Raw genomic sequence first — 14179 nt, forward strand, 5'->3', positions numbered from 1 at the left:
TTTTTAATGACTCTCTCTGTGAATCAAGTCGTCAAGTTAGTACCGATATTATTGACAAGTGCTTTGCTCGCGTGTTTCAAAGAGATGAACAAAATACAAACGGAAGAGTGGAGCAATGTTCTACCGTCAGCGTAAGCCTGCAATTATACAGTAATTATCCGTGCACCCTTCATTAGCTGGTATATTGATATATTGCAGGGCTGACGAGAAGAACAACCCACCAATGCTCGTAAATTATTACCCGATTTCAAGTTATTCGCCACTTCAGGATTTACTTGCTTCGCTTTTCGATCCCTTTGCCACCGTGCAATTATCGCTCCTTATTTATTTTATTATTTCAAATTTTTCAACATTTAATTTTCTTTACTCATCTGCGTTCAACCAGCGATATTTGAAAGATAAAATTTTTTAACGCTGTTTTATGTAGATGGTAATTAAATAAAAAATTAATAAAAAGTTCATTAATATCGACTTACATTGTCCGCAGCGTTAACGTCGATGTCCCGAAGAAGCAACGTTTCGCAGACATCCAGATGACCAGCCGCAGCTGCCAACAAAAGTGGTCCTCTACCATTCTGTAACACGAATATCGAACCAATTATCTTTACCTTCTCTTTCATAATTAGCATTTCCATGAAAAGGGAAAGGCGCGAGGTGTGAAAGTGTCGGGTAAATTAGATTCCTTAAAATACTCACACCGTACGCAATGATTCACCGGAGGATTAATTAGCGACGTAATTAATTGATAGCCGTATTTCAGTATGTAATACACGCGTTTCCCTCGTCGAATTAGCTGCAACGATCGGACGACCCTTAATTAGCTGAGCAAAGATTCGAGCAACAAAACTATGCCCACGACCTTATTCCTCGAACCCCTAATCCGTCCTTCTTTTACCAATTTTTATACTTACAAAGTATCTTTCATCTTGTTTTAACATAAATTAGTGTATTACTATAATCATCCTTAACCAGCCGGGTAATTATATGAAAATAAGTAGGGAAAAAGTTGAACAACCACTTAAGGTGAATACCTGACTTTTCTTGTCGTATATCGAGCACATACATTACAGAAAATTAATAAATGACAGGATATATCATTTTGACACGTTGCTAACTTACGTTAGAATTTCCTGTAAGCTCGCCTCGAGTAATAGAACGAACTAACTTGGCCTATTAATGAAGAAGTATATCTTAGCCACGCAGGCTGGATGCAAGAAACGCGATATATCAAGTAGCAAATTGTTGTGAATATGAATCAAACGAAGGAAACTTATGGGTAACATAAATTTTATTTAGATTAAATTGTGGGATCGTAGGATTGGTAAGTTTCTTCGTTTAGAAAGGATACGATCTAGAGGTGATGATTTATCTGATTGATAATTTAGAATATGAAATATGTATTTGGAATATTTTCCTAAGGGCAAAAATAAGAATTCCCATGCTATAATAATTGCAAAATCTGTATTCATAATTTCAATTATCTCCTGCATTTCACGATCAATATATCTCCTTGGAATACATTTTATTTACAAGTTCGCCGGGGGGCGAAAAGAAAAAAGTCGACGATTAATTTGACCGGTGCAATTAAGGAGGAAGTAATTGTAACGAATGCATAGATAATCGACCGTGTTGCCTCGCAGCCTACAAAATAACGTTTTGACAAATGTCTACTGAACACGTTTATCTGCATCCTCACCCTCGGCGACCGTCACAACGAACATGCAAATATGTAACCTAATTAATATACCACCTTCGCGGCCACCTAATCAGCCTCGCCTTTAATGAATCTCTGACTTCATTAGCCTTAATTAAAATTATAAAAAATGGCGATAACTTTCTTGAAAACGATATTTCTCAAATATAAAGTTTTCTGAATTCGATGTAAAATTTGTTTTAATATAAGTATGAAATTTTAAAAGCAAATAAAAATTCAAAAATAATAAAATAATGGTAAAATTTTTTACTTCTTTTATACAGATGCTATTCAGAAATGCTAATGAAGAAGGTGTGTCGATGAGGTGCATATACATATATGTATAAAACGGAAATGGACTCACCTCATCCGGTAATGGTTTAATATCTTCGTCAAGGAGACGCGCAACTCGTGCAACGTCCCCACGTGCGGCCGCCTCGCGCAACTTTTCTGCCATTCCAGCCAGGCATCTGTAAAAGAAAAGGAAATGGACGGTCATTAGCGGAATTCGTTTGAAGCTCGATGCTTTTCGTGCTGTCCTTGCAGATTACCACGTCAGATATCCCGGTATCACGAGTTTCTTTCCAAATGAAATCGTTCCATTCGACGAGAATTTCATTTCTCTAATTTATACCCTCGTCCTATCTCTCAGCAATGATTTCTTTTCGAATAAATAAAATATCAAGATGAACAAGAGAAGAAAAAGAATATAAAATTTAAATATCCTTAGATATAAATACAAATTGCAATTGGGGAATTAAAAAAAAAAATTATTTATACTTTTACGATTGTTTGCAAAAGATTCATGAATACCATTTATTTATTTGTATTTTATATCGTATTGTTGTATTTAAGAATAAAAGTAACACGAGAAACGTGTAAAAGTTAATCCACGATCCAAGTTTCCGCCGGATGTCAACCGGTTACGTTTATGGTGTGCGTTCGATAGGAAAGAGGAACGAGAAACGCATATCAGTGAATTCAAGATCACATTAGATATCAATAAAAAAAATATCACTCGCACTTTCTTTCGCGTGATTACGTAACATGAAATAAAACGACTGGAATTCCATGGAAAACAAATGTGGAGAATGCATCACAAGAATGATAAATTCTAATTTTTTTATATATTATAAAATAACAGCCATAAACTCACACCGATTAAGTGTTCCCGTTTATTTTCTTTTTTATGTTTTTTTATTTAATGAGACAACAACAGTTTAAAGTAAGTACGTCTACGTCATACACCTGGAGCGATCAAGAGTTTCTTAGATGCGCTCGTTTCTGTTTAATGGCCAGAGAACCGATTCGCAACGAATTAGAAGGGGAAGGATAACGAAGACACTTCCTGTTACTTATACTATGAAGGAATGCGTCGGTACCCCGAAGAAAAGTCGTTGATTATACCTGGTTCCGACATCATTCGGAGCATATTTTATTATAAGCTCGAGATCGGCAAAAGAACGATATCGACTTGTTGACTGATTCTTGTAACTACGAAGATAGATAAAATATACCTAAGTCTACTTTATCGTGAGTCATTTATCAATCGATGAAGACTCATAATATGTATACCCTCATTTAAATCAGGTTTCCCAGGAAACTGGGAAATCGTCCTTCCCCTTAGGCTTCCCCGGGAAAAATGACAATGTCGGGGAGAGGATCCCCTTTACATAGACCTATATTTAAAAAGGAAGGAAATTCCTATTTTGAAAATTATTTTTCAAAGAAAACCTGATTCGCGAACTCCTATCCCGGGGTATCCGTTTAGGAAAATTGAAATATTTTCGTGGGGTCGTTTAATATTCACGTAAGCATAGGAGTGATGATCCTCGTGGACGAGCATATTCTTTTTTATTTTTTCAACTCACGAAGCCATCGCATCCATTGTCTCCGAAACAATGGCACCGTGTATCATTGTTCCCTTTACAGAGGATACGCGTCCTTTTCTTCGTTGTCACTCCCTTTCCGCCCTTGTAATGAAGATCTGGCTGCAGGGATTATGAATGTGATCTCGCGTGTAATATTAATTTGGCTGGAGGTGTGGGCTTCTTTGAACCGTGTCGAAGATGTGCCACTTCGAAGAATCACATGGGAGGGTTTCTATTCATCCATATAAATTATAATTGCTTCCCGATGAATTATAGATTTTCATGGCCTTTTAATCATCCATTTCAAACGCAAGGTTATTATCGAGAACTATAATAACGAATTTTGAGAAGCAGACACTTATAGTTGAATTAAAACTTAGACGAGCCAACTTATTAGAATTCACTATCATAGTTTTTAATACTAATGTCTCAACTCAACCCAAGTCGATGATAACTAGCTAAGTCAACTTATTAGAATGCGAAACATCGAATTCGCAAGCATCGCTGATCGTAAATTAAAATGAAATGTCTCGTAGACACACGTGTACGCGGATGCGCGCAGGTGCCTCTCTATACAACGTGAAATTTTCAACAGACTTTGATTAATGATGCAAGGTTTCTCTTTAACAACTCGACTGTGCTAAATGTATTGCCTACTAGTCAAAGAAAATCTCGTATCGATCAGTCAGACGGCTCTCTTACAATGAAAGTAAATTAAAATCCACCAATGCTTGTGTCCTTCCAATTGTCACTTCTGCATCGTCTAATTAAATTTCTTACGTACCTATAGTTTCTAACAGTTGATCCAACAATTGGTGATCGATCAATCAGGCTTCGAAAAACATTAGAGACATCGGTTTGATAACTCCATATGGTATTTTTCTTAATTAAAGTCTTTTGATTTTACAATGGTGCTCATTTTGAAAATTGTTTATAACCATGATTTGCAATATGTATACTTAAAAGAATGGATAATAAAAAATGATCTCGTGCTCGTGATGAAATGATATCATATGAGAAAAACTTCTAATTATTCGTTTATGTTCAATTAGAAATTGTACACGAAGAAGAAGCATATGCAACTAACAAGAAGTCTTGCTTGCAAGGACATTCTCCTGATCCGGAGGCGATTTAATTATCGCTTACCCATCCTACGTCATCGTGATCAATGAAGGAGGAACGTCTTTCACCGAAGCAATCACCGTATTCAACAACACAGGTTAATAACTTAAGAAGAAAAAGTCGATGATTTAATATATGGCACCAGTTTCCGAGACGCGATCCGAGCTCGATTAAAATAGAATTAAAAAGCGCTAACCTATTATTATTTATCTTTGTTTACTCATCTTCCTATATAAATTTATTCATCAAAATATTCTGGTAAATTAAACGGAAAAAATATTTATTAATAATGATTTTTAGTTAAAATATTCTGATCCTATTGCTAATTATTTGATAACTTTACAGATTATTTATTCGTCTAAAGACTCAATTTTTATAAGCTTCAAATTAAATATTTGCATTTTTGTAAAATTTATAGACTTTAGAAATTGGTAGGCTTGAAGTTGAATTATAGTGATTCGAAAAATAGCGTTACTTATATATTCTCTGATTTTATGAACAAGATCATCATATTATATCCGTCTCGATGAGAAAATCGAACAGCAACCACGATGCTATGGAGGATGCCAAGAGCGAAAGCCATCGAAAGCAGGCTCATAAAATATCCTTTTTTCCAATTATACCTTCAAGGGCTTTAATTACTGTGTGTACGTATTGGCTAGCTCATGAGAAATTTTCTTCTATCTACTCTTGAGACTTGACAAAATAAAATCTTGATAAAAAGGATAATTTCTTTGATAAAAATTCTATCCAATTACATTCGCATGGAATTCTAGTATTTTCCCGTTCTTCCATCAATTTGAAATTACCACAATTTTTTAAAAATAAATTCTTATTTAAACAAAAGAAAGATCCAAATGCACAATTCTACCGGTGGCAAAGTTTTCAAAGAATAAATTTCCAACGATACCAATTAACAAAACTTTCATTGTAATCGTGTTCAACCGGATAAACATTCAATCTATCCATAATCGAAGCAGAAATACCGGAAAAGCCATGGTTTATTAGCGATCGAAGCAAGAAGCCTTGAATCACGACCGCAAACGATCGACCGATGTACCCGTAATCAGAGGTAGTTGCACGAAAGACAAGATCATAAAGCATATACTTTCTTGGCTCGCTTGTCGTTCGACAATAATTACACAGGGAAACAGTCGTGAACGCAACGGAAAATTATCATTCCTTGTACCGATCCCGAATCACCTGCTGAAACTTTCAAATTGTTTCATTTTCATATTGGAAACTCTGTCCAGTATCTATTTGCATGCAATTCGCAACAGACATTAATCGATTCCGGATAACGATACAATGTATTCGGTATAAATTACGCACCAGTGTTTCATCGTTCTTGAAAGTACTTATTTCGTTGCTATTTTTGTAAGTGAAAAATTTAATTTCATTCCAAGAATGAGAATCGTTAGCGAGAGAAGTAAACGAAGTTTCGTGTCTATAATTTATGATACTAAAATCATCAAATAAATAAATAAAAATAGCAACCTTTTCACAAAGAATTGCATCAGCAGAAACGTTTAACATTTTTCTTCCGCGAATTTTCCTAATCATTCCCACTATTAAGTAATGCACGAAGGTTTTCACCGAAAGCTAGCAATCAACTCGCGATTTCTCTTCGCGATTACCAATCAAGGAGTATTCTTAATTACAGTGAACTTACATCACGTACGCGCGAGAAATCCCTCCTTCTGCGTGCCCGTACATATCCAACAGTATTTCGGGCCTGGTTCGTGGCATCTCTGACCCTGTTTCCATGAATAAACCCCTTTACCGCTAATCTCGAGAAGAGGTTGTTCTAATTAAACGAATTCGGAATGCAAACGTGTTCCTCTCGGCGCCGCTCGTAAAACGATTACGCTCTGAGATACTATAAATTGAAATCGTATCAACGAGCGTGGCAAATTATGATTTAGATAATGCTGCCGTTTCCAGCGCCCGTTATTAATTTACCATCGACGAATAAAGCAAACACGCGTAACCGTTTAAGCCGTTTGATAACTGGTACGTTGAAATAAAAAGAATGCAAAGTGAAAATTTATCAGTGGAATTTTACCATCTTTAAATTCCTTCTCGAACCCATTAGCAACTCCTTGCAAATGGGTGTTTTACACCAATCGAAATCATTCGATGACTTACGACCTAATTTGATAAACTTTCAAATAATCCAAATAAAAAGGTGATATAATTTATTGAAATATTCCGAAAGGTAATTAATTTTACCTCTCGGTGTTAATTATAAAAACAACATCCCGATGATCATCCGTGAACAAGGAAGTGGGCTGCGCCGACTAATTGACTTCGAATAGCTTTCAAGTTGTTCGACGTTGAGTTACCCGTAACTTTCAACGTATGTAATTCAATTTAGCAAACGGTGGATCTTTGAATTTTCAATAATACCCGCGGCTATTGCCGTAGCGCATTTGCATCGCTAATTACCCCGGTATAAGAGGAATCGGCGTCGATTAAGGGCTTAAAGGTATTCGTCGTTGGCATACCGCCTTCCTCCTTGTCCTCGAGCGAAGGCGGCAATGAGAAATCTTTTAATTAGAGATCTCGCGAGATAAGAATGTCTCCCCGGGATCGCGTTATCCGTCTCCGTTGGACGAGAGACTCGACCGGACATTCCTTCCGCGATCGCTGGACCGCGAGAAGTGACTCGCCACCGGCAAAAAGTCACAGGAACAAAGCGTTCAATTAAATGTCCATTCTGGCTCGACTGAGAAATCAACTTGACGCCCGCACGATGACCCGTGTCTTACCACCGACAAAAAACGACACACTAATCATCAACACTTTTTCATCGCCCTGTCAAATCTGTCTGGGAGTTGATACATTAATTTGCCCGGAGATCATCAATTCGAGAGTAACGATATTAATTTTGATTTGCAATTAATTAAAAATCTTCGCTTGTAAGTTACAATCCGATATAATTTCGATTGTTCAACTCTGAAGGTTTCCAACCGATCTGAAACCGGTTCTACTAGCTTTCATCCGTAAGAAATAACTATTCCCTATTGTGACTGAAGGGAACAACCTAGAAGAACCTGGCTGTAATCACAATATTTATTTACTACGACCACGTTCGATATCGTCGAACGCATTTAAAAACTTCCTGATCACTGAAACAACATCCGGTATTCGAATTCGAACGAAAACACTTGTAGTTAACCAAACAACGTGACTTTGCTTCCGAACGAGATAAAAAGTAACCCCTCTGTAAAACCTTCGTTTTACGAGGAGAAAAAGAAAGATTACTCGGAGCTCAGCTTCACGGTCGAAAAATAGAATCACGGATGGAAATTCGTGACCAATCCATTTCGTACGTATCCGTCTAGTCAACGGTTCGCGTCGAAGAAGTCAGCTCCGACGCGTTTTTACCAGATCGGACAAGCGTACGCGTTTATTTGCCTTAAACGGGCCGGCTGGCAAAAGGAGCCGTGACGGAATTTCAACGGAGGGAAAGTAAAACGTAGACGAAGCGAACACGTAGGATACGCCTAACGATGTTTTACCGAGAACCGGTGTCCCGCTCTAATGAGGTATTCAGTCAAAACCGATCCACGAGCCCAGATACGATACCTGGCATTTCAAATGTGCCCTTCCCCTTAAGATAGGCACCATTTGTAACATATTTGCATGGCGCGCTTCTGCAGTCTCATTCTGTTAACCCTTTCGCGACAGAATGAAATAGACAAAAAGGGAAAGAATTGATAATGGTGTAGGGTACACTCACGATCAAAGCAGGTTTCCCTTCTACCGGGCTCCCGTGTCACCCCTTCGGCGGTCCGGAGGAGACTGACGAAGTGGGGGGAAGAAGCCCCGTATATATAGATCTGTGGCGGACCACCATTTCTGTACAAACCCTTACGCGGGAAAATTTGAATGAACATTTACTTTCTTATTCCTACTTTTCAGTTATATACTAAACTTTGTAATATTTATTAATTAAAAATCATACTATTTTGTTTCTAAATCACTTTTAATATGTTTACTCGCTATTTTTAAATACATAGCCGCCCCTAATACCCACAATGCGCGACTACGATCGTCCACAGGTGAACGCAGCCAACTGTGCACGAAACTCTTGCAACAAATTCTCTTTATCCGTAATCAACAGGTGAACACACGAAACGAGGTCGAACTTCCGACGAGGAGCGTTAACCGTTCGTGGTTGTGAAACTCGGCGAATTTAATAGGCAGGTGTGCAACACGCGTTGAAACACGCTTCTGTCGCAGGGTTAAACGGAAAATAGAGTCAACGAGATGCGAGCGAGATAACGCAGAGAGAATGACTGACGTGCTCGGGCAAGATTACGTCCGGACTTAAAAGGACGACGCACCCTGTCCGGTAGCGGTGCTCACCTATCGATTACGTGACACGGTCACGCTCGTGAACGTCGAATTTGAATACAACCGAGACGCTTCAATGGACTCTCTCTCCCTTGCTACCTGAATTATTTGCGGTTGTACGGGCCTTTATTGAGTTCGCGTTTATTCCACAAGAGATACGACTACGTTCCCTCTTATCTCACGATGAATTCCCAATTGAACCTTTCGTTGCTTAATTCCTCGTCGATGGATACTCACAAGGTTATTGTAGATTTAAAAGAAAAAGAAAAAAAAATGTAGAAAGACGATCTTTCAGCAATCTATTTACGAGTAACTGACAAGAAGATCGGTAACGAAAGGTTTAATTACGCCCTGTCCTGGTCTAAACGGGCAATAATTATCAACAACGTAGAGACGGTGGTTGATTTTATTGCTCGTTCAGCCGCAAACTCGATGGAATACTTCAAAGGACGTAGCATAATGATACGTTGCCAATCGACGTGACATAGCCGGCAACGAAACACCATACGATACTTCTCTTAATCGATACTGTCGTAGGTTGCTCGTTGTCCTGTGCCAAGGATCAACGCGAGGATTTCGCTCTATTTATTTTAACCGCGATATCGATGATCGCAAACCACAGTGGAGAACAGATCACGGTGGTTCGAGTTGCAATATGATCGTTTCTGTTCGCCAACCGTTGGCCGACGTATCGCATCGGCGTTATCGGCACCAGCTTAACAAAATTGCCGTTCCAAGTATTTCCAATCGATTTCACCGGATCTAACGACTTAATGCCACGCTACCAGATATCAAGGTCTTTATTAATTATTACCTGGCTATGGGGAATAATGTGGTTGCTTCGCGAACGGACAACTCTGTCGAGATCGTGCTGGGGACCACCCTTTCTTGTCCGTAAAGACGGATAAATGATACCTCAATGGAAATATTTTAGAGGGTAATTGTTTGGAAAAATTGTTTCCGATAGCGACAAGTTGATTCGAAGATTGCTTCTACACATTGGTGTAAGAAGGATTGTTTTTAGGGGTGACCCTTAATTTTATTAACAGGGACCCTTAATTTTATTGGAATTTCAGAATTTGGAAGTTTGAAAATTTAGAATTTGAAATTTGGGATTTGAGAATTTGGGGATTTGGAATTTGAAAGTTTGAGAATTTAGGAATTTGGAAATTTAGAATTTGGAATTTTAGAACCTTAGAACCTTAGAACCTCGGAATGATGAAGGGGCCAATCCCATCCTGGAATTTCTCATAAAACAGGGAAATGACGATCGAAATCGAGCATGTATACCGCGGATTACTCCCGATTGATCTAACATCGAGTATCGATACGGGATACTACTTCGTCTCAGTACTCGTAAGTCGAATCCTAACGAGTACAAAGCGGCGTATCGTCGATTCTAATTCTACACGCACTATTGTATGCCAATTGTACAACGTCGAGAACGATGAGACTGCAAGAGGTATACAGCAGATAACAAGTGGCGATACGCGGCCAGAGACACAGGGAGTAAAGAAAAAAGGAGCAAGGCATAGAATTCACAGAGGATCACTGAAGACGTGGAACCAGTATCGAGCTTATTGTTCCTGGACAGTATTGTCCTGGGACGTCGTTAAAATTGTGAGATACGAGGTTCAATTCCTCGATACCATACAATTTATTCCATATTTATGCAACAATTTAAATTTCTGAAAATTTTAATTTTATACATTCGTCGATTGAACATCAATATTTTTTTTCCCTACCGATTATGATAGATTGTCTAATTGGAAGATAAAAGAAGTAATCATGAAGTTTATCATAATGGTCGCATCTTTAACTGGGTCCCCATGAAAATCCATTGTATTCCAACGATGACTAGCGAGAATACTTGATCTCATTATCTACATCCACCAACAAATACAAGCGAGCGTTTAATTAGCAGACTAACTTATCTTTACCCTCATCTCTCTGTCTAACAAGTCCATTTGTCCTCCAATTTTTATCTCGTTATTTCGTTTACCATTCTTCTGTTAATTTAAAACAAAATTTTCTCGAGATAAAAAAGTAATTAAATTTTTGAATACAAAATGTAAGCATTACATTAAAAAGATTAATTCTGACTATCTTTTACTGTATCAATGGTTACTTCTACCGTCACGATCAATGCATTTAAAAAAATCTTACAGTTCTCTAATGGGCAAAGAAATGGCAACTAGGATCATTGTACCTCGTACCCTTTGAAATGTCACTCGATATCCCCGATATTCCTTGTCGTATATTTTCATCCCCGATTAAAAGGAACACGTTCCGGCAAATCTGATCGCAAGCTGAATAAAGAACGGAGCAACAACATCCTCTAAACTGATCTTTTGATGTCATCTTACCACTTCTTACGCTTCATGACTCGCCAAGATCCCGGTATCGATGCCACGTATTGTTAACTACGGCGAACCTCGATACAGGTCATCACAACTGGCAGGATGTTCACTTATATCGTGATTGGTGCACAATTGTTGCATTAAAATAAAAGAAAAAATGCAAACATTTTCAGCGACGCGATGTCCGAGGTGTGAATACTTATTGCAAAACACGTTAAGTACCTGACGTGCTTATAAACGATTAGAATAAAAATTTTTGAAAAATTAAATGCAAGACGTGAAACGTGAGTAGTGGATAATTCTTAGTATCTAAGACTCGGGTACTCGCACACCCATGGCAATTTTAAATACGAAGAAACTAGCGTAATCAATTTGAAGAAACAAAGATTTATAGGAAATTAAATGGAAGAGGCAAAGAAAAAACGCGTGAAACGTGTACCATGGATAATTTTATCGCCCACAAAGCCGCATTGTCTTCGAGTGCCATTAAAAGACGAAGGAACGCGCACGAGCAGCCCTAATCATACATCAAAGAACGATCCTGATGAAGAATCTGAGCGGCGCCCAACTCCTATAATCTCCGACTCGCAGGAGGATAAATTGTACGCCGGCGATGAATTGACGGTGATCGATGTCCTGAATCGACCAGGATCATCGACGAGGGAAAAACAAAATGAAAAATCACCATCCTATCCACGCAAACAAGAAAAATCATTCCAACTACTTGTATGGTATTTATTCAAACGAGGGCTAGCAGGAGAACAACTTCTAACTTGGAAGAAATATTTCTAACTGCTACTGTTTTCCTAAGCAACATTTTATGTTAGAAAAATATAACATTTTCTAAAGCTATTAGTTAATAGTAATATAAGACAGAAAATTTAATTATATTTACTTTATAGAAATATAATTAAACTAAGGATCAGAAATAATTTTTCATCCCTTGAATACTTAAAATTTCAATCGATCGAGTCTTTCAAAGTAATTCGACGACTGATGGCCAACAAATTATATCAATTTTTCCCGCAATAAAAGTTAGAATTTTTCTATAGAAGGCATAGCAATCCGCCGTCCGTGCCGTTAATCCCGATGGACAGTTTAATTGCTCCTCCTATGGGAGTGGTTCCTCGGGACGGCCGTATATGGGAGCACGTCGCAAACACTCGGCCGGCACACGTGTGCCGGGCAAAATATATTGATAGCCACGTTATCACGTGTACCAGCATGCAGAGAACAAAAGCAACAAACGAACGTACCAACAGAATCTCTGTTCCCTTTCTCCTCTCCGTGAGAATGGATCTGGAGTTCCTGGAAGCGAGCGCACGACACGAACACGACCGGGCTGGCATTAAATGTTAAGGTTTAGTGCTAATGGAAACACTTTGCTTTCGAAAGATGTTTGGAGAACGTTTAACCTGGCAACGAGTCTCGCTTGAACGCATCCAGGGATGAGGAAAAATTTCCCCAGCAATTGCTGATCCTGTACGCGTGTCAATTACCTGTTTATTTTCGCGTACCATTTTTGTTTTTATCCCGATGATACAACACGTACTGTATAGACCTTAGATTATAAAAATTAATAATAGAGAAAAATGAAAGTCTGAGCCAAGTGGTAACGAGCAATTTTGTTGCAAACACAATATGTTTTCCTCCATAAAGACATCGTCGGTTTTCACGTTCCCTACTGAATTTTTCCCCATCGCCAAGGCAATTCCGTGGTTAATTGGGAAAATGATTTTATCCAAAGTGCACGTTTACAAATGGAATCCGTTGTCGGTTCAGTCTGACCGAAAGAAATAGCGGACAATTATCTACTCATCCCCTTCGAATGAAACACGCCGATCCACTCTGAAACGCATTCCTCTGCATTCCTGCACTTACCATTGCAACAGTTTGCAAGAATCGTACGATTCTCGTAATGGCAAGTGCCGATCGGGTATACTTGGTTCGACGATTAAAACAGGCAAATAAACGAACCAATTCTAATCATAAAACACCGCACGATGCTTGTTAACGCGACGACAACGTTTCTATTATTTATCGTATGTTATACGTATAATTGTACTATAAAACGGTCATGAAACACCTATGTTTTATTCAGAACCCCATGAGGTCTCTTGGAAATTTTCTTGAAAGATTTTTTTTTATTTTAACTTAACAACAAATATATTTATATAGAGGGAATATATTACACTCCTTCCTCTGATTTAAAAAAAAGAAATTTAACAATTATGTAACCAATGAAACGAGTACCGTTTAAAACACCAGTACTCTAAAATGCTAATGATTCAATGAACATAATTTACCAAATCCTATCGTGTGCCTGATATCTCTTAACGGAACAACGATTAAATTAAGCATTCGATGTTTCAAAGTAAAATCAGCCGTTACCTTCGAACAAAACTTGCCGGGTGATTTGTCAAGGTAATTTCGCTTGATCTTCAAAGGTAGCCACCACGCTACTATCTTATCCTCAGGTAAAACTTTACAATTAATCTCTTAGGCAAGCTAAACGCATGGTTTTCTAAACACCCGGTCTTGTACACGACACCCTGATAAATTCAATTAAACCATCCTGTGCTATCGCGCCTTTAACAGATTGCGCCCAGTTCGTGGTAATCACCCTGACCAGATTCTCAATCGCAATTTTATATCGTGTTTCGATAATGCTACGCTAATGCAAAGGTGTATCAGACAGTGTAGACAAAAGATCGTTGAAGAGCTCTATTTTCTATTACAATGGAGAGATGATTAGTCGCGAACGTGACTCG

At 38.2% G+C, this 14179-nt stretch overlaps 1 protein-coding gene across 5 annotated transcripts in view; it reads right to left on the bottom strand.

Moving 5' to 3' along the window:
• The window catches only part of LOC114883013 (ankyrin repeat domain-containing protein 6), an 82462-nt gene that overhangs the window by 55283 nt on the left and 13000 nt on the right, over positions 1–14179 (bottom strand). For all 5 annotated transcript variants that reach the window (XM_029200299.2, XM_029200304.2, XM_046290213.1 and 2 more), the window contains 2 exons: positions 2058–2163; positions 477–575 (listed from right to left, as the gene is read on the bottom strand). In XM_029200299.2, the coding sequence (XP_029056132.2) occupies positions 477–575; positions 2058–2150 (192 nt within the window). In that variant the 5' untranslated portion in view covers positions 2151–2163. The remainder of the gene's footprint in view (positions 1–476; positions 576–2057; positions 2164–14179) is intronic.

Source organism: Osmia bicornis, chromosome 2 (genome assembly GCF_907164935.1).
Source record: "Osmia bicornis bicornis chromosome 2, iOsmBic2.1, whole genome shotgun sequence".
NCBI lineage: Eukaryota > Metazoa > Arthropoda > Insecta > Hymenoptera > Megachilidae > Osmia > Osmia bicornis.